Raw genomic sequence first — 20,738 nt, 5'->3', positions numbered from 1 at the left:
TGATGTCACACCCTGGCAGGGAGCTGTGTTGACATGGAATGCAGACGCTTCTGAGGTGTCTGCAGAGGCATCACTGCTCTGAATCTTGGGGAACAGTGTTGTTCCAAGATGGATTGAAATGCTGCTTCTTGTCATCTCCTGTTTAACTTCTCTGATCGGCAGCGCCGCTGCTGCCGGTGGCCGTGCAGGATATTCACACGTGGGTGAGTGAAACAGGCCTGGGATTGCTCCTTGGACCTCGTGGTCTTGTTCAGCCTGATGCTGAACCTTCCACTCCCTAAACAAGGATTTTATCCAGACTGCTTATGGGGGGGTCCTGCCCACCCCCAAACTGCTGGGGCAGTGCTTGGCAGAGTGCGGGTTTGGGGAGGGGACAGGGACATCAGGATCAGGTGTACAGATCATGGAGTAGGTCAAGGGAGGGGATTCTCAGCCTCCACCCTTGTGAGACCCCACCTGCAGAGCTGCATCCAGGTCTGGGGTCCAACAGCAGAAGGATGTGGAGCTGCTGGAGTGAGTCCAGAGGAGGCCACGGAGATGCTCCAAGAGCTGGAGCCCCTTTGCTCTGGATCCAGGCTGGGAGAGCTGGGGGGGTTCACCTGGAGAAGAGAAGGATCCAGGGAGACCTTGGAGCCCCTTCCAGTGCCTAAAGGGGCTCCAGGAGAGCTGGAGAGGGACTGGGGACAAGGGCCTGGAGGGACAGGACCAGGGGGAATGGCTTCTCATTGCCAGAGGGAAGGATTAGATGGGATATTGGGAAGGAATTCCTGGCTGTGGGGGTGGTGAGGCCCTGGCACAGGTTGCCCAGAGAAACTATGGCTGCCCCATATCTGAAAATGTCCAAGGCCAAATTGGACAGGGCTTGGAGTAACCTGGGATAGTGGAAGGTGTCCCTGCAGGGATATGACAGGGGGTGGAATGAGATGGTTTTTAAGGTCCCTTCCAACCCAAACCATTCCATGATTTCATACATATTATAGACCAGTGCTCTGCACCTCCAGCTGAGCTGCACAGGCAGTGGCACTCTTGGACATGTCCCACATGTCTCATTTTGTCCCCAGAGTGTGGCCTCCGACCATCCTTTGAGTCCTTCCTGGAGACTGGCAAGAGGATCGGGACAGGGAGATCTGTGCAGCTGGGAGAGTTCCCGTGGCACGTGAGCATCCAGAGCCACAGGAAGCACATCTGTGGAGGCACCATTATCAGTGCCCTGTGGATTTTAACTGCTGCCCATTGCTTTGCCAAAGAGCTGTGAGTACTCCAGGGAAGGGAGGACAGCCCAGGCACAATGGGGTGGTAACACTCCTCCTTGTGGGTGTAGGTTATGGATGTTCTTGGGGTCAAACACAATGTATATGTGACTGAGCCCTTAAAATGGGAATTTTCTCCTTTGGGGAAAACAGCCCCATTTTTGAACACAGAAATGTGCAGAAACCACGAGGAGCAGAAAGGGAATACTTTCAGGAATGGTCTGAGCAGCCTTGTGTCATCATACCCATGATGATGTTCTGGGTGCCCCAAGCATTTCCTGTCCATCTACAAATGCTGTGGCACCTTGTAAAAAGTGACATACTCCATTCCATCTTATTCTAATCCCCAAATTATCTTTGCTTTCTCATAGAAAACACCTTTACCTCATGGAGACTCTGATTTCAAACAAACAATTTCTGGATAAATTCATCCCATGCAATGCCCAGGGATGGAGTCCAGCTCTCTGTGAGCCTCCTCCAAAATTTGGCAGGTCCAAGAGCTGAGACTGCTCAGTGACAAAGGACCTGTGGCACCACAGCCTGGAGCAGCTGGCTGGGGGCAGTGTGGCCCGAGCAGCCAGCCCAGGGCACAGTGATCCAAAAGATCCAGCCCATTCCATCTGTTTGTTGGTAACTGGGTTATTTGTATCCTGGTTGCACTCACATTCTACCTCTGGAAATCATCTTTACCTGAAAGTGAGGGTAGATTTCCATGGAATTTATGGGTGAACTACCTGTGCCATTTGCTGGCCATCCCTCTACCCTGCTCAGGGGGAAGAGACACCTACCTTTAGGACCCAAATCCTTCATGTTTACTATGTCTCCACTGCTATTTTGTTTATAAGGCCACCAGATCTCACTGTTGTAGTGGGGGGAATCAACCTCAGTGTCCCGCTGGAAGAACACAAACCGGACAGCTTGATCCTCCACGAGAACTTCAACACCACGAGCATGGCAAATGACATAGCCCTGATCCTGCTCAGCTCTCCCATCGAGTTCAGCAAGGAGAAAATTCCCATCTGCCTGCCCTTCATGTGTGACATCCACACCTGGCAGCACTGCTGGGCTGCTGGCTGGGAGAACACAAGTGCAGGTGAGGCTCTGTCAGGAGGTGGTTTTGTTAATGGAGGAGGGGTTTGAGCCATTTCAAGGAGATGTTCTCTCCCAGGAGGGGTTATCCACACTAACTTCCACGCCCTACCCCCCCTGGTTAGCACTTCCAGACCTTCACAGCTCCTACATACCCACCAATTCTCTGTTCAGTGCAAGAACCAGTCACCTACTGACCCCCAGAGCAAAGTCAGGTGCTCTGAGAGTGTGTGTTCAAGCTGAAACCTTAGAGCCACCTTTGCTCTGCAGGAGCCCAAACTTTGGACCCATTTTTTGGCACCCAAATTAAGACAAAGATGGTTAAGAAGAATCATAGAATCACAGAATGGTTTGGGACCCTAAAGCTCATCTCGTTCCAACCTCCTGCCATGGGCAGGGACACCTTCCACTATCCTAGGTTGCTCCAAGACCCTCCAACCTGGCCTTGAACACTTCCCACATTGTAGGATCCCTGTGGGTCACTTCCAGCTCAGGATATTCTATGATTCACCCAGTTAGGCTGGGTCTAAAGTGGTCTGGAACAAGGGAAATTAAGTTCTAGGGTTGTCTTTGGCTTAATGCCTCCATGAGCCAGATTGACTCTGGTGTTGGCCACCCCTTTTTTTCCACTCATTTAGAACAGCAGATTGCTGTTGCTAATTGCTCTTGTTTAAGCCCTAATGAAAGTAGTTCCAGCACTGACTGTGACCCAAAATGTCTATCCTGAACAAATGTCACTAAATAGTGAGTGAGCTATTTCATTAGTGAAAAGAATTAATCAGGACAGCGTGGGCAGGGCGGTGCCTTTGGATTCAGCCATCCTTCCTAGGATGTAGAGTGAATGTCCCATTTCCTCCTCGCTATTCTGCTCCAAAGGGCTGCTATCTCCCCTCTGAAACTGCATTTTCCTTCCTAGGCTTCATTTTGCTCATGTAACAGTAATACAAACACTGTGTCATAGCTGTGAAACTCTCCCGTTTCACCAAGGTAACATGTTCTGAGGAACAGAAATGCAGTGGCTGTTCAGAGTCCCTCTGAGGCGTGGCAGGATTTCTCTTTAGCTCATCTCTTTGCAAAATTCATAGTGTAGCTCCAGAGATTGGCCTCTTGCTGCTGTGTGGGCTCAGCTGACACTGATTCTGTTATCCAAAAACCACTGTTGATATGCTCAGCCCTAGCACACCGCTGATGAGAGGGATGTGTGATGTTGTGATGGTGTGATGAGGCCACAGCAAGCAGTGCAGGATCATGGGATGGTTTGGAGGGTGACCAAAAGACTGAAAATATGCCAGTGGGCTACTTGGAAAACCCACTAATTTCACCTACATTTATCTCTAAAGCGAACATGAGTCTGAAGGATAAAACAGAGACCTTCAGATCATTAGAAACTCACTCCTTCTGTATTTCACTGAGCTAAATCCTCCCAGCACATTCAGGAAACTGTGACTCAATGGTAAGATCTAAAACACAGAAGATTGTCAGGTGACTTTCCAGCTAAGATGCGGGCATTCCGTGGAAGTGCCCACAGATGACAATCCTTTGCTGTAGGCATCTCCAAGGAGATGGAGCACCTCTGCTCTGGAGGCACCAGAGTACTGAATAATCTCTGATAACTGGGATTATTCAGCCTGGAGAAGAAAAGGCTCCATGGAGACCTCAGAGTCCCTTCCAGTGCCTAAAGGGGCTCCAAGAGAGCTGGAGAGGGACTTGGGACAAGGGCCTGGAGCAATGGGACATGGGGGAATGGCTTTAAGCTGAAAGAGGGTAATTTAGATGGGACATTAGGAAGAAACTCGTCCCTGTGAGGGTGGGGAGGCCCTGGCACAGGTTGCCCAGAGAACCTGTGGCTGCCCCGTCCCTGGAATTGTTCAAGGCCGGGTTGAACAAGGCTTGGAGCAACCTGGGCTGGTGGAAGGTGTCCCTGCCCATGGCAGGGGGTGGAATTGGATGGACTTTAAGCTCCTTCCAACTCAAACCATTCTGCGGTCCTATAAGAAAGCCAAGAGCACAAACTCATCCTTGCTGGCATTTGGAGAGCCCCTGGAAGCCCCTGTGACCCCAAGACCCTGTGGTTGCGTCCTGAGACTCCCTTGCCCTGAGATGCTTTCCAAATTCAGCTGAGATCAGTCCCAGGGCAGGTCTCCAGCTGCTCTGCAGGTTTGCTAATGGTTCTCTTCCCACTTTCTGGAGCAGATGCTGTGCCAGCATCCCACGTGCTGCAGAAAGCGCGGGTGAAGCTCATCAGCAGGGAGCAGTGCCTGAAGCAGATCCCACAGCTCCGGGAGAACGTGATGTGTGCTGAGGTGGAGGAAGGAGAAGGAGGCAACTGCCAGGTAAAGTGACCAACATTCCCTCAGCCCAGGGCAAGGCAGTGCTGCTTCACCAAAGGAGACAGGAATGTTTGTCCTGGAGGGTCAAAGCAAAAGAATGGGGAGAAAAGTTTGGGCCAGGAGTGTTTAATCTGAATATTAGAAATGATTATCAGGTGAGGTTTTGGCTCTGATCCAAATGTCCTTTGCTGGCATGGCAGGTTGGTCCATGGGTGCCAGGACTAGTCCCATCTTGCTACAGAGTGGTACTGATAGAGGAAGATAGACTTTTTAAGCTAAATTAGGAAGAGTTTGAGCAGCAATTGGTATCAGGTAGCTGACACAAACACCCGAGTGAGGCAAAACTGACTCAGAACTTGTGCCCTCAGAACATATTCCACCCTCAGGATTTCTGACCTGATGGCAAACAGTCTCAAAGCCAAAAAACACTTTATCTTTTGTATCATCCAACCTCCAACCCCTCCTCTGAGAGCCTGTGTAGGAGGCTCTCCTGCAGCCTCCATGCTCCACTGGGCAAGGATTTTAGAATCACAGGGTGGTTTGGGTTGGAAGGGACCTTAAAGACCACTCAGTTCAACCCTCCTGCCATGGGTAGAAACACCTCCCACTATACCAGGTTGCTCTGACCCCCATCCAATCCCATCTTAGATGGGAACGTGTGTTTGGAGAGGGATGGATGGGCAGACACACGTATGGAAGCTTCATCCCATAGGAATTATTCATTAAAGGAAGTAAAAAAGCACCCAGGACAGAAAGAGATCCCCTGTCCTTGGGGCAAAGACAGTGGTTGCAAGGACCAGGGACTGCAAACCCATGGCAAGCCAGGCCTGTAGCAGGGCAGGGAAGGAGAAATTTGCTTTGCAAAATGATTTTTTGATTAGCCAGGGAGCATCTGCCTCTGCAACCATTCAAGTTGTGACTTTCACCTCCATTCGATTCAATCAAAAGTTTTAAAAAGAAACCTGCCATGGGATAACATTAACATGATTAAGGAGTGCACTTCCCAGCCCAGTCTGGAGTTCTGTGGGTGAATTATGCTGGTGAAACAGCGAGAGCATTTGTACCCAGAGAAATGAATCTCCCGTATTCGGAAAGCTGATGAGGGAGCTATTTTGATCAACAATAATGTCAGAGTTATCTGAGAAATGAACTAGGAATGTGAGCTTTCCAAGCAGTGGAAGCACATGAGGACTGCATGTGGGATATTGGTCGGGATCCAGCACCTGCACACTTTTTGTGGGAGCTTGGCCAGGCAGGAAAGTCTCACAACCTGAAACAACGAGAGCAGGAGAAAACCAGACCCCAGGCTGGAAGTGGAGCACTTCAGGGGACAAACAAGTGACACGATTTTTCATCAGAATTTGCTAACTTGCATTTTGCTGATGGGTGGTTTTCTGGGAAGTGCTGATTAAAGTCGGGGACAGCACATTTTGGCCTCACTAGGCTGGTTCAGGAATTTGGTGGCTTGTCCATGAATAGATTACTTGCTAATGGACTGGGAGGCCAGGGCTGGACCTGATGTTTATTCTGCAGCAGGGATCACTGGAGGAAATCACAGAATCACTGAGGTTGGGAAAGACCTCCAAGATCATCAAGTCCAACCTGTGACCAATCCCAACCTTGTCACCCAGCCCAGAGCACTGAGTGCCACATCCAGTCCTTCTTTGAACACCTCCAGGGATGGGGACTCCACCACCTCCCTGGGCAGCCCCTTCCAATGTCTAACCACATTTTCATGAAGAAATTCTTGAAATTCTTGTCCAACCTGACCCTCCCCTGGCACAGCTTGAAGCCATTCCTTCTTGTCCTGTCCCTTGTTCCCTGGGAGCAGAACCTGACCCCCCTGGCTTCCCCCTCCTGTCAGGGAGTTGCAGAGCCAGAAGGTCCCCCCTGAGCCTCCTTTTCTCCAGGCTTAGCCCCCCCAGCTCCCTCAGCTGCTTCTGGTGCTCCAGCCCCTTCCCCAGCTCTGTTCCCTTTCCTGGATGTGCTCCAGCCCCTCAATGTCCTTGTCTGAGGCGCCCAGAGCTCGACAATTCATCTGCCCTGGGCAGAGGGTGAGGCACTGTGGACACTGCCACCTATTGACCTCTGCTTGTCTGTAAAGATTCCGGGGTTTGTGTCAAAGGAGAATGAGGCCGGATTTCAAAAGACCTAAATCCTTTACAAAGTCATCACTGTCATGGACACAGAGCAGCCCTGGGCATGGTGTTGGTCTGTGCCAACCAGCTGTCTCATGGATGACTTCCAGACACAGCTCCAGCTTTTGCATGGATCAACAGCCACCCACAGTAATCATTTTGGAGGGGCTAGGAAAGAGGAGAAGCTCAGGCAAGGCAGAGACTCCAGATCAGGGAACAAGCCCTGGAGAGGCTGAGTTTGTTACTCTAGCTGTGATCCCAGGAAACCATGCCTGGCATAACCACATGATCTGTCTGGACACAGAGTACATAAAAGCCTTACAATTAACCTGAGCTTTGCTGAGTGTCAGGATACACGTGTTCATGTCCAGAGCCAGGCTAAGGCAGGAAAGTTGCTGGACTTGAGGTGGTAAGTCTACATGATCCACATCTGGATCCAAGGCTTTGAACTGTGATGGAGAGAACGACTTTTTACACTGGCAGGTAGTGACAGGACAAGGAGGAATGGTTTTGAACAAAAAGAGAAAAGATTTGGGTTAGATGTTAGGAAGAAATTCTTGGCTGTGAGGGTGGTGAGGCCCTGGCACAGCTTTCCCAGAGAAGCTGTGGCTGCCCCATCCCTGGAAGTGTCCAAGGCCAGGTTGGAAGGGGCTTGGAGCAACCTGGGATAGTGGAAGGTGTCCTCACCCATGGCAGGAGGGTTGGAATGAGATGAGCTTTAAGGTCCCTTCTCATCCAAACCATTCCATGATTCAAAGAATTTATGGTTCCATGAATATCCTCAGTGTTTGCCCTGTGTTCCATTTGTGTGCCAGATTTCCCCCATTGCAGGTTAAAGTTGATTTATGTGAATAACTACAGTCCCACCAGTATCTCCACCAAGGCATCATGTAGAACATTTATCCTACTGCCCACTGCCTTAGTACCCCTGTGGCAAAAGGACACGGAATCACAGAATCATTAAAGTTGGAAAAGACCTCTGAGATCCTCAAGTCCAACCTGTGACCGGCCCCCACCTTGTCACCCAGCCCAGAACACTGAGTGACATGTCCAGTTGTTTCCTGAACACCTCCAGGGGTGGGGACTCCACCACCTCCCTGGGCAACGCCTTCCACTGCCTGTCCACCTTTTCCATGAAGAAATTCTTCCTGCTTCCTGACCTGACCCTCCCCTGGCACAGCTTGAGGCCATTTCATGAATAGAAAGTCCATGAATAAAAAGGCTCAGACATTTCACCAGCTGCCATCATGCCAGTACCAGACAAGACTAATTTGTGGATGACTGACCATATTCCTATAATAACTCAAGGAGATTGAATAGCAGAGCTCCCAAGTATTTGTACTTGAAAAAAAATAATCCATTCACTTAAAAAGCAAAATCTATTATATCCCAATTCCCTCGCAGTTCTGCAGACAAATATATAGATTGACTGTGAATTAACATTAACAGGAGCTGTAATTGACTTATAGTTCTATTTAGTCACAAACATTAGCATTAATGGATGTTCATGGGGTACAAGTGCTAAGGAACAGACACTAAAGATGGCCTATGTATTATTTTTTGTGTGTGCTACATTTCTTCCATGACCCCATGAACCACAATTGATGTCTAATTCCTTGCTTTCTTAAGCACCTTTTGTCAGGCTCTGATGCAATGGTAACTTGAACAATAATTAGAGTATAAGGGACTCACAAAGCAAATGCCTCCCTTCAGTGCCTTCCCTGCCCAGGCAAAATTCAGTAAATGGCCCAATTATATTTCAGAGAGGCTGTGGGGGCAGCTCTGGATGTGGTGATTAGGATGGAGCGTGTTCAGCTGGAGTCACAGTTCATGTGCAGTTCAGGTCAGCAGCAGATGAAGGGGGGCCCAGTCCCTGGCCTGACTTTCAGGGGAAGGAATCCTTGTGTGGCCCCAAGAGCAGTGGGATGGTCCCAGCTCATGGGCTGCAGGTATCTGCCCCCTCCCACCGACTGTAGCAGAAGGTTTTGGCTGTGGAATCATAGAATGATTGGAATTGGAAAGGATCTTAAAGATCATCTCATCCCACATCCCTGCCATGGGCAGGGACACCTTCCACTAGCCCAGGTTGCTCCAAGACCCGTCCAACCTGGCCTTGGACACTTCCAGGGATGGGGCAGCCACAGCTTCTCTGGGAAAGCTGTGCCACCACCCTCACAGCCAAGAATTCATTCCTAATATCCCATCTAACTCTGCCCTCTGTCAGGTTAAAGTCATTCCCCCTTGTCCCATCTCTGATAAATGTCTGAAATGATGCCAGGATGCATTTGGGGCTCTGGATCTTGATTCCTTTAGTTCTGCGAAAAAGCAGGGAAGGACCTCTTTTGTTCAGCTGCAATATGTCCTGCCCACATGTACTATCAGCAGCTTGGAAAGGGAAAAATCCCTTTACAGCATCTGGGATGCTCAGGGCTCTCACCCCACACAGCTGGAGCAATAGTGGTAGTTGTTGTGCAAATCTGGGTGGGATTTATTCAGCCAGATTACAAATGTCTTTTCTATAACCATCAGCATCCACACAACCATCTTTCCATCAACAGGAAGAAAAAAAAAACACTTTTGGCAAGTGAGTCACTGAGACTCTTTTAACCACCTATTTTAAAATGACATCAATCTGTGTGTGTGTGTGTTTATTGCTCCCCATTAACTGAAATCAAGCTGAAGATATTTGGTTTGGAGACACTTGGTTCCAAGGCAGGACAGTTGCCTACATCTAAATATCCAGTGCTGTTTTAGATATCCCAGGATATCCCCCTGGTATCCCACTGATCCCACCTCAGTCCACACCCCAGTGCCAATAATGTGACTGCAATGGAAACCTGACACTGGAAAAGCTCTTGCACTCTTTCACAAGTTCTTGAATCCTTTTGCTGGTCCTAACGTGGCTCCAAAACTGCAAAGGAAGACCTGTAAGATACAATCTTTTAAAGAAAAAAAGTCTGCAAATGAAAATTAGGTCCATAAAGGTAAATTATCATGGATTCAAGGGGAAGATCACAAACCAGGATAGTGTGGGCAGTCCCTCAGGCTGCTTAAAATACCCAAACAGGGGGGATGAGTGATGGTGTGGCTGCAGCCCTTTGGGAGGGGGAGTATCCATATGAGTGAGGTCTGAGATTGCAGGTCCTTCTGCCCATCAGACAAAGGTCTCCTTGGGGCCAGAAGTCAAAACTAACCGCATTTCAGCTCTGAACTATACAAAATTACTGAATTTTTGTACCTTACCTTAATATTTGTTGTACCTTACCTTAATATTGGAATCACAGAATCGCTGAGGCTGGAGATCATTGAGTGCAACCACTCCCCAAGCACTGCCAAGGCCACCACTAACCCATGGCCCCAAGTGCCATATCTACAGGTTTTTTGAACACTTACAGGGATGATGACTCTGGGTAGCCTGTTCCAATGCCTGACCACCCTTTCAGTGAACAATTTTTTTCCCTAATATTCAGTCTAAACCTCCTCTGGCAGAACTTGAGGCTGTGTCTTCTACTCCTATTGAAAAGAGTAACCCATTCCCTATCCCTCTCATGGATTTTCCATCACTGAACTGTCACTACCACCATGAGAAGAGTTTTTTCCCTAAGGGATAGATTGCTTTATGTAGGAAGGTGTCCTGGGGAAGCTCCAGAACAAAGCAGTAAAAAGGTGTTACTGCATTTGCAGTCTCTTACATTTGCACTGGAGTGTTCTTTGATGTGCAGCTCACAAGAACCAGAACACTTTTCCTGCATCCCAGGGTTTTAGAGGGCTTTCATCATTCTATCATTTTATGATGTGGGTAGACAAGTGAGCACATTCAGGCTGTGGTGCCTTAATTTCATCTGTCAAAAATTAATTCCTATTGCAAGGACCTGGGATGTTGATGATGTTGGATGTCTCTTCTGTTTTCTTCCTCTGGGTCATAGCTTTTGGTCCCTCAAATTGAAGCTGCTTGGGGTCCAGCATGACTCTGTGTGCCTGGTGGGTGAGGCTGTGGGGAGCAGAACACCTCTGGAGCCAGCTGGACACCAAATCCCAGTGTTTGTGCTTGCCCTGGGATTGGGGGAATGGGTGTGATGACTCAGAGGAGCCACTTCTCGTTCCGTTCCCATGAGTCAATAGAGCTTTGAGGGAGAGCCATGACTCACAGGCACATCCAAATTCTCTGAAGGAGTTGCCAAGCAGGTGGCAGAGGGTGATCCAACCATCTAACACAAGCTGAGATTTCCAAAACTCTCACCAAAGGTTCGTGAAGAAATCGAACCACCATGAAGTGGAAGGGCTTCAGTTTGACAGGGAGTCAACACAGAGGAAGGATTTGAATGGAGAAAGGGCTTCCAAGGAGAGTTATGTTGGCATCCATCAAGGAATTGTGATGTTCAAGGAGGGCAAATGCTGAGATGACTAAGTTGGCCACAGCATTATTCCAAGTGGTCAGAGTGGAAGCTGACTGCAGCAGGACTCACTGTTCTGAGTGACTGGAGGCTAAAACAGATGCAGAAGGTTAAAGAGCAGATGCAGCTCATTATTGATAAAGAAAAATAATGGATACAGGGAGAAGCAACTCCAGCTGTTCACTTGCCATAATAGGCTCTAATTTAGCTATTACCACATAAGAACTTGGAGTAACTGTGGATAGTCCTTCAAAAACATCAGCCTGAGGCTCTGTGGAGGTCAAAAAGGCAATGAGAGCATTATGAATTATTAGGACAGGAAAAGGTAGCAAAGCAAATGTGTGGTGCCAGGGCAATAATCATGTGAGTCCATGCCTTGTGTGCTGAGTGTGATTCTTGTCCACTCCATCTGAGAAAGGAGTGGCAATTTTAGAAAAGGAGGGAAGTAGAGTAGGAAGGATGAACAGGGACATGGAACAGCTTCTGGCAGAGCAGGGAGTAACAGAGCAAGGCTCTGAGGCTTGTAAAAGTGATGTCTGACGGGGATGTGACAGAGAATTCCGAATTCCTGAGCAGCACAGAGAGGAGTCAAGAGCTGTCCTTGTGTCACTGTTGCTCCAAAGACATGAAGGAGGGGTGTCTGAGGGCCTTATCAGGCAGCAGATTTAAAACAAAGAGAAGGAAGTGTTTTTTCATCCATCAGATAATTAAACTATGGAAGTCACCGACCAGGATGTTGTGGGTATTTATCCTAAGGGATAAATGGATTCGAAAAGCAATTAGGGAACTTCCTGGATGGAGATCTCTCCGAGGCTATTAACTGCTGTGATGTAAATACAACTCTGTAAATACTTGTGCTGTTTCTCATTCTCCTTCCCTGAGCACTTGCTGCAGATGACAGTCAGAGACAGGAGTCTGGGCCACACGGGGCCTTGGCCAGATGCATTTTAACTGTTTGTGCCACCCCAGTTACTAATGGGCCCTGCTGACATCATGGATGGATTTGGGTGGTCTTCTCCCATTTTTCATCATGAGGATGGAGGGGCAAAGTAGCTGGAGGGTCTCACCTGAGATCTCAAAGGGTTTGTATGAAAGCGGTCCAGGTGCCCCATGTTACCTGGTTCATTTTTGGTACCTGCACACTAAAATGGCCACAGCCTCCTTCCTCCCACCTTTCTCCAAAGACAGCTTGAAACAATTGAAGAATCCTGTGTTTGCCTTTGCTTCCAGCAGCCAGGGCAGCTCTGCTGGCCAGTGCTGTGATTCACATGCTGATTGTCTCCAATTTACACAGAGCTTACCAACATGAAAATGAAACCAGCAACGACTTGCAGGGATTGTGTATCCATCTAATGAGGATCAGATGAGTTGTTCTCCCTCCCCTGGAGCTTCTCCCACCTCAGAAGATTTATGTGGCTGAACATGTTTGTTCTGATCAATCACTGTGTTGCAGACACGAATACAAATATAAAAGGGAGAAGATTACACTTTTGATCCAAAGCCCGCTAAAGTCAGCAGAGAGGCTCCTGATGCTCACAAAAACGAGGGGGAGAAAGATGAAACTTTTGGTTCTGCTCCAGTGAACAAAGAACCTTGTTAGTCAGTGACAGATTTTATACAACCCAGAGCTATCTGTCAGTGAATACATCATTACTCTCACCTCTCCTAATAGGAGGATTAACATGTTTAAGGCACGAATTCAGCACCAGATCTGATTTGTCGTGGTTGCTTTTCACTCCTCTCCTAGATGGAAACATGCAACAGAAGCAAAGATGCTATTTTTAGTTGGTTTCTTTTTTTTCTATCCAGAAACTTGGCACTTAGACTGAAAAGCAGGCGCTTTCAGGTATCTGCTGCGTGTTGGTGACCACAAGTATTTCACCACCAGGATACAGGAGCCTGAAAGCAGCATTTAATAATTCTTCGATCCTCAGAGTCGTTAACCTGAGCGTTCATTAAATTAGTGTCACTGGAAGCATCACAGAGATGAGATAATTGTCCCAGCACTCCAAAACTTGCTCCTCCCACACCCTCTCCTACACAGGGATGGAAAACCTTGGGCTGGCATTTCTGAGAGCTTAAGGTGGATACAGGGATATTCAGAAGTGTCCAAGAACTGAGTTTATTTTCTCCATCTTTAGTCCTGTAAAAACCAGGTTACTGATTCATCCGGGCTCCTGCTATAATTATGTGAGCGACATTATCACACGGAGGGGATGATTTAGCCCACACTGCGATAAAATCATCACATTAAATAGCTGAAGTTGAGGGAAATGGCATATTAGAAGTAGCACCCATGAAGCAGAGCAGTTCAGCCCACATGGAAAGGGATCTGAAGCAGGATTTGGGTCTCGGAGCTTGTGGATTAGGGAAGTGGATTTGCAGCTGCTGCCTGGGCTGTCACAGCATTGACGAACTCCCTCCCTGCCCAGGTTTTAAATCGTGATCCCCCTTTCCCCACCAACCAAATGGACATGGTTAAAGAGGCAAAGAGAGAAGAGCAGACCCGATTTGAAAGGAAAACTGCATGAGGCATGGCTTAAATAGGGATTCCTGACTCTGCTGTTGCCTCGTGCAAATCACATCCCGTTTCTGCCGTGGAGTTCTCGTCTCCGAAACGCAATAAGACATTTCCCCCAAGGACAGTCATGGAATTAACTGGTGTTTAAAAGATCCTTTGCAAGTGTGAACAGCCCCTAAACTGGACATTGAAAATGATCTGCCCCATGGTGGGCAGGGGCTCCACCAGTGCTAAAAACCTCCCGCGATGGGAAGAGCTGGAATAGGAGCAGGCAGGGCCGTGAGCTGCTGCGTCACCGCCTCGCGCTCTCCCCGCTCCATTTATCATCTTTGAGTGGGAGGCTCCGAGCGCCTTCCTCTCACTGCCAGGATAATACAGTTTGGCCTGTTCCTGCCCTGAGGGAATCAGCAGCAAAATTCCCAGTAATTGAGCTGTGAGTGGATGTTCATTCATTCAAACAGGATGCCATCGCCAAGGACACCGATAATGCACGGGAGCCAAGGTCACTGCAAGGTCACTCGTGTCATTCACACGAATTCTTGGCTGAAATAGGATTGGGAAATGTCTTTGGGTGCTGAGTCTGAACAGGGTCTATCAACACCACCTGACTGCAGGCACCACTGCTATTACTACAATAACACCGTTTCAGTGCCGATTTGTGTTTGGACTCAATGATTTTGAAGCTCTTTTCCAGCCTAAAGATTCTGTGGTCCTTGTGGGCACCTTCCAGTTCAGAATGCTCTATGATTCTGTAAACATTCCCACTGTATTTATCTTAATTTCTCCCTCCTGTATGCATTTTGAACAAAAAAAAAAAAAAAAAACAAAACAGGGAAAAAAAGAATATTAATGACCTGGGCTCTCCATCTAGTGGAGTAGGAATTCAGCCATAAACTTTAGTGAGTGCTGATGAGCTGCACAAGGGACCACAGTGCCTTCCTTGCTTGTTAATTAATGTGTGTTAGCTCAGGGTGGCTGCTGGAGGAAGAGGCTTCATCCATTAATGACAGAGATGTTTCTCTCACTAGTGTGCAAACAGGGAAGGACAACATTTCCCAGTAAAGTTTGCTGTCTTGGGAAATGGGTTTGTGTTGAATTTATTCACCATATGTGCTGGAGAAAAGGTGGAAAAAAGATGCAAACCCACCATGGAAGGAAATTTATTTATGGCAGGGGCTGCACAGCACCGAAGATGTACAAAGAAATATGGAATGGTTTGGGTGGGAAGGGACCTTAAAGATCATCTAATTCCAATCCCTTGCCATGGGCAGGGACACCTTCCACTAGCCCAGGTTGCTCCAAGCCCTGTCCAACCTGACCTTGGACACTTCCAGGGATGGGGCAGCCACTGGTTGCTTCTGGGTAACTTGTGCCACGGCCTCCCCACCCTCACAGCCATGAATTCTTTCGTAATCTCCAACCCAAATCTACACTCCTTCATCTTAAAACCATTTCCCTTGTCCTGTCCCTCCAGGCCCTTGTCCCAAGTCCCTCTCCAGCTCTCCTGGAGCCTCTTTAGGCACTGGAAGAGGCTCTAAGGTCTCCCTGAGCCTTCTCTTCTCCAGGTGAACCCCCCCAGCTCTCCCAGCCTTTCCTCAGAAAAGGCTGTATCTGCCTGGGTGGATTTTTTGCTGGTTTCTTTTCTCCCTGGGGTTGTGTCCAGAGATTCCATAGCTAGATGAGCTCTTGGTGTTCCAGACAGAACAGCCATCAGGAGAATCTTCCTCCCTTTGAGGTGGCTGCAATCTACAGTTGAAGCCTTGCCCACACTGCATGAGTGATGGCTGCCTTTCCATCACCAGGCAAGCTTTCAGTGAAATCCCTCTGGTTTCAGGAAGGATTTGTCATGATTATTGCTCATCTCCTGTCCAATTTCTGGATGCCAGCCCCCAAAATTCACAGTGGCAGGTACCCAGCACCCACACGCACCAGTCTGGCAGAGAAGTCAAGGACTGAATGAGCAGTCACAGCAAATGTCCCTTTTCACTCCTGGATGTTGTCTCATGCTGACAGGTTTCAGGGATCCTCCTGGGACCACGGGAGCATGTGGAAAAGCCTGGGAAGGACAGGGCAGTGCATTGAGCCAGAGCTTGGGACTGTTCTCCTCTTACCTTCTGTATCTATTTATTCTACAGCATCTTGGGACTGAGCTGTGAAATTTTGAATCCAAATTTCCTTTTTCCTCCAACTCCTCACAAAACTGGGACAGAGTTTGATTTTCCCAGTCAGCCTATGTGAAACAGCTGCTATGAGGGCCCTGAGGTTTGATCCAGCTGTAACATCCTCCTTCTGCCACAGGTGGACAGCGGGGGACCTCTGGTTTGCAGCTACTGGAACACCATGAAGTGGTTCCAGGTCGGAATCATCAGCGAGGAAAAGCCAAACCACAAGATTTTAACGTCTGTTTACAGCTACCTTGGCTGGATTGAGAACGAAACAGCCATAAGGGGCAAACCTTTCCTCATTGAAGGTGTGGACAGCGGGGCACGTCCCAGGGTCATTCGTTCCAGAGCTGGGGCACAGCTGGTGTTTCTTGAGCATTGTTTCCTCTTATTTATCTCTTTAGTAACAGTTAGTTTTCTTGAGAGAAGATTTTTGAACACATAATAAAAGTCAGAACTTCTATCTCATTCTCTTTCCTCTGCTGTGTGAGGCCAACCTGCTCCACCTCACTGGTGTGGACACGGACACCAACATGAGGCATCACAACGAGACAGGGGGTGGAGAAATGAAATGGCAGAGGCAGGACTTGGACAAGAGGGGCCAGAATCCTCCGAAAAACACCGGTTTTCCACGTCAGACCCAGTTATTTGCTAAGCTCAGATGCAAAGTGGAGATGTGACATCTGAAGGTGCTGATCCCCTTGGAAAGTTGAAAGCTTAGGAAAGATCCTCACTTGCTTAACTGCACATAAGCTTAGCTGGTGGTAGGACAGCCCTGGGGTAATGTATCTTTAGCTAATTATTAGCTGGACTAAAGTATCCTCTATCTTGCAGCTTGGTCAAGCTAAGCATCTTCAGAGCATCTTCAGAGACCTCAGGGACATGACTATCTGTCAAATTCAGCGGCTCCTTGACCTAGAAAAAGGGCAAGAAATCTTGGAAAACGCAGCATTGCATAACTAATCAGTCTTAATTACCTGGATGGGAAACGTTGGGGTTAGGTGTTAAAAACGATAGAGAAAAATATATCTGCCTGAAGAACAGCATTCCAGGGCCTAAAGGGTCTCCAGGAGAGCTGGAGAGGGACTTGGGATAAGGGTCTGGAGGGACAGGACAAGGGGAATGGCTTCCCACTGCCAGAGGGCAGGGTTAGATGGGATATTGGGAAGGAATTCTTGGCTATGAGGCTAGTGAGGCCCTGGCACAGGTTGCCCAGAAAAGCTGTGGCTGCCCCATCCCTGGAAGTGTTCAAGGCCAGGTTGGACAGGGCTTGGAGCCACCTGGGCTAGTGGAAGGTGTCCCTGCCCATGGCAAGGGGTTGGAAAGAAATTGTATTTTAAGATCCCTTCCAACCCGAACCATTCCAGAATTCCATGATGACAGAACCGTTTTGGAGCTGTCCAGAGAATGCTGCCTTCAGACACCCCTTTGTTTTATAATAAACCAAAACTAATCCCTTGCAAGTAAATGCTAAATCAAAAGAAAATAACTTTTTTTTTTTCTCTGTTAGAGGCCCTTTACCTGCACTTCTGAAAGCTCCACATCCCAGCCCCGAGCTGGGACTGAGCTGGTCCTTCACTCCACAGATCTTCAGTGATCTCCAGCAGCAAAGGGCATTTTGCAAAATGTGCTCTGGTGCTCACAGGGAGGTTTTTGCTTTTCTTGGAAGTGATGGGGAAGGAAGCAAACAGCAAAGTCCCCTTCATGTCCCACTTTGTATAAAAACACCTGCAATTTGCAGCAATCAGAAAACTCAGTGAATGTGCAATGGGACAGAACCTCACAAATAGGTTTTAATTACCTTGATATTTTCTGGCTAGCTGGTGGAGAAGCCTTGTAAATGAGAATTAATTCATCTACCTTAAGCTAATGCAAACCCATCTTGGCATAAAAGTCAGGCTTTATTTTCTGTGTTATCTGAGCAGAAAATAATGCTTAATTATTATTAGTTCTGAGTAATGCTTATGAAAATTGCTCCACATTAATTTCACATGGCTGACTGGCTAATGGATGCATAAGGGTCTTGTAACCCTTTGCAAAATGACTAATAAGAGCTAAAAACAAGGGGAATATATTACTTTAACAGCTATTAGTAGTAGACAGTGTCTGCTGGCATTAATACCTATATTTATTTTCCTTTCTATTAATAATATATCAACAGATTCTGGAAGCTGTGGACATCAGGAAGTATTTCCTAATGCTGCAATCCCTTCAGATACAGAATGTTCCCCCCAGGGGAAATGAGAGAAGTCCTCCTGCTTGAATTATTTTCATATAGGGGTTGTATAAAACACTTTTGTCTCTAGCACAAGGCAGGGAAAAATTCTGGACTTACAGGGACCTTTAAAAGGTCTTTTCCATCAGTAGCATTTGCAAATCGATCGTGGTCTGTGTTAAATGAAGTCAGGGCACTGCTGTTATGGGGTTGGACCCATGCTGCTCCTTATTTAGTCATTGGATTTGGGGAAATTTGTGCTTCTTGCCTCAGTTTCCCTACTTGGAGATCATGAAAGTGGTTCACTTTGCTAAATGGAAGCATCACTTCTGCAAATTGACACCATCTATGAAGCTGCAAAGTAAAATAACAGGAAAGACTTTCTCCTCCTTATTTAAAATATCATAAAAATCAGTAAAGTGAATTCATCTTTGCTGCTTCATCCACTGTTAAATAATGAGGGTGAGAAAGGAAATGTTTGTTTAACATTTCCAGGCTGTAAGTAGAGCTGGTGAAAACATGTTGATGCAGTGTTTTGTTTCAAAGGTATTTGTGTTTTGAGAGAGCATCAGCTTTGATTGTGGATTTGATGGGAACATGTTTTGAGTCACTCAAAATCAAAATGCAGCATGTCAGCATCGTCAGCAACAGGCCAATGTGACACATGAATTGTTTAAGCTTTAAATTAAAACACTTGTGGGTTTAAAACATTTAAGTGAAAAGTTTCCAAACTGAAGAACCTCCATGTTTCTGCTTCAAGCTGCAGTTGGGGATGTTCCCTTCTGGTCTTAATTTACAGCTCATTTCTTGTTGCCCCTTCCTTCTTTCCAGATACAGATTTTGTTCACAGCACTACACCTTTGGCAGCAAATACCAACAGGGAAACAGGATATAGAAGTGCTTAGAGACCTGGGAAAACATCTGTAAGGGGATTCAGGGAGAAAAAAATAGGAGGATATGGGTACTCAAGCACAGAAAAGAGGCAGTCAGGGCTTGCTTGCACGTTTTGCTAAGGAGGGAAGAGAAAAGGCATCTCCTGTGAGCACTGAAGACAGGAATTTGAAAGGAAATATATCAAAGTAATTGTGGGTTAGTGCTACAGAGGTTAAGGGCTTTGTATATACACGTGTTTCCCAGTCTGCCCAATCCCAGTGGCATTTGCACACCAGCTTGAGCAGAGAGGGAAGATGGGAAGATGATGTTTGTGCAAATTTGGCAGCAAGAGCTGGTTGAGATGAGAACTGAGGAGGGCTCCAAGTAGAGTTGTGTGGCTCCACCTCAGAGAAGGAAGGTTGGAAGAGCATCAATCCATGCTCACAGGTCACTGCTGCTGTAGGAATGCAAACTTTACTCATCCTCCTAGAGGAAGGTGTCCCTGCCCACGGCAGGGGGTCGGAATGAGATGAGATTTGAGGTCCCTTCCAACCCAAACAATGCTGTGATTCTCTGATTCAGTGTGATGATCCCAGACCTGTCACCCAGCTCCTCCTTGGCACATGTGACCTGGGTGACCTGAAGGCAAAGCAGTTGCTGGTACTGTCCTTCTAGAGGGTCTGAGATTTCCCATTTTCTCCTTTTCCAACCTGTAGCTCCTCAGAGGGATGAGGCACAAGGCTTTTCTCCTGCTGCCTTTAGCATCCTGTGCACCTCTCTGTCTCTCTGAGAAGGCACACATGGCTCTGACTGTGACCACTGAGATCCATTTGTCACTTCATATGGAGTGAAATGTGATTTTTACTGATAGTAATGTAGGTTTGAGCTGGAGACTGGAGACTGAAGAGGATAAGCACCTATTCCCACATTTCCCAGTGTCTTCCCAGGTAGCTTTCTAGACATGCCATTTTTCAGGGTATGGGCTCTGTTTATCCCTCTGTAAGAGTGAGGGTAATTAGAGTGCAGGGATGTCTCTTGGGATGCACCAGTTGTGATAGTGATTAATCACAACTGAAATGAAGGTGGCTCTGGGACAGAAAACACCACTGGCAGCACTGAACTACTTGATTTGTTGAAAAACTGCTGAACACTTGTGGTGTGAGGCCGGAGAGATGCAGGGACACCTTCCACTACCCCAGGTTGCTCCAACCCCAGTCCAACCTGGCCTTGAACTCTTCCAGGGATGGGGCAGCCACAGCTTCTCTGGGCAACAAGACAACCAGCTTGGCCACCTCTGGACACTGTTCTGACATCAGTCACTACTCCTGGGGGTTACAAGGGCAGCAAAATGAACAAACTGGCAGCAAGTGAGTTTACAGCATCCTGCAGCATCATGAAACATCCTTTTATGGGTATTTCCAAAATCTGTGTTCAAAGTTTTTGCCTCCCATGTCCTTTTCTGAGGGGTGTCTTGTGCTCACTAACAATTCTTGTAATCACAGCTACTTGCTTTCTCCATATATCATCATGACTCACTGCTCCAAGGGCTTTTTAATATGGAATTCACTTTGTTTCAGCTAAATGATTTAGCAAGTGGCACTGCCTTTGCCTCCTCTGCTGGAAAGCCTGGGCTTCAACACAACCCTAGGAAGTAAAATTTCCTCTTCCTCAAGGCCTTTGAACTTATATGTCTTAACACCAACTCTGCAGACATTAATCACAATGTAAGAAACTACAGAGCTACCTCACGTGCCTTGGAATTCGGG

General features: G+C 47.5%; 1 protein-coding gene across 1 annotated transcript; it reads left to right on the top strand.

Annotated features, from left to right (window-relative positions):
• The first annotated feature begins 24 nt into the window (after nucleotides 1–24).
• LOC127482215 (serine protease 55-like) lies at nucleotides 25–16,368 on the top strand. Its single transcript, XM_051812323.1, has 5 exons — nucleotides 25–203; nucleotides 1,062–1,251; nucleotides 2,096–2,343; nucleotides 4,533–4,672; nucleotides 16,021–16,368. The coding sequence occupies exons 1-5, from the start codon at nucleotides 119–121 to the stop codon at nucleotides 16,327–16,329; spliced, it is 972 nt and encodes a 323-aa protein (XP_051668283.1). The 5' UTR covers nucleotides 25–118; the 3' UTR covers nucleotides 16,330–16,368.
• The last annotated feature ends 4,370 nt before the right edge of the window (nucleotides 16,369–20,738 follow it).

The sequence above is a fragment of the Manacus candei genome, unplaced genomic scaffold (assembly GCF_025592945.1).
Source record: "Manacus candei isolate 608988 ecotype Guabito, Panama unplaced genomic scaffold, ASM2559294v1 h1tg000007l, whole genome shotgun sequence".
Lineage (NCBI taxonomy): Eukaryota > Metazoa > Chordata > Aves > Passeriformes > Pipridae > Manacus > Manacus candei.
Note: the sequence above shows the minus strand (reverse complement) of the source record. Positions and strands in the feature narration are given on the sequence as shown.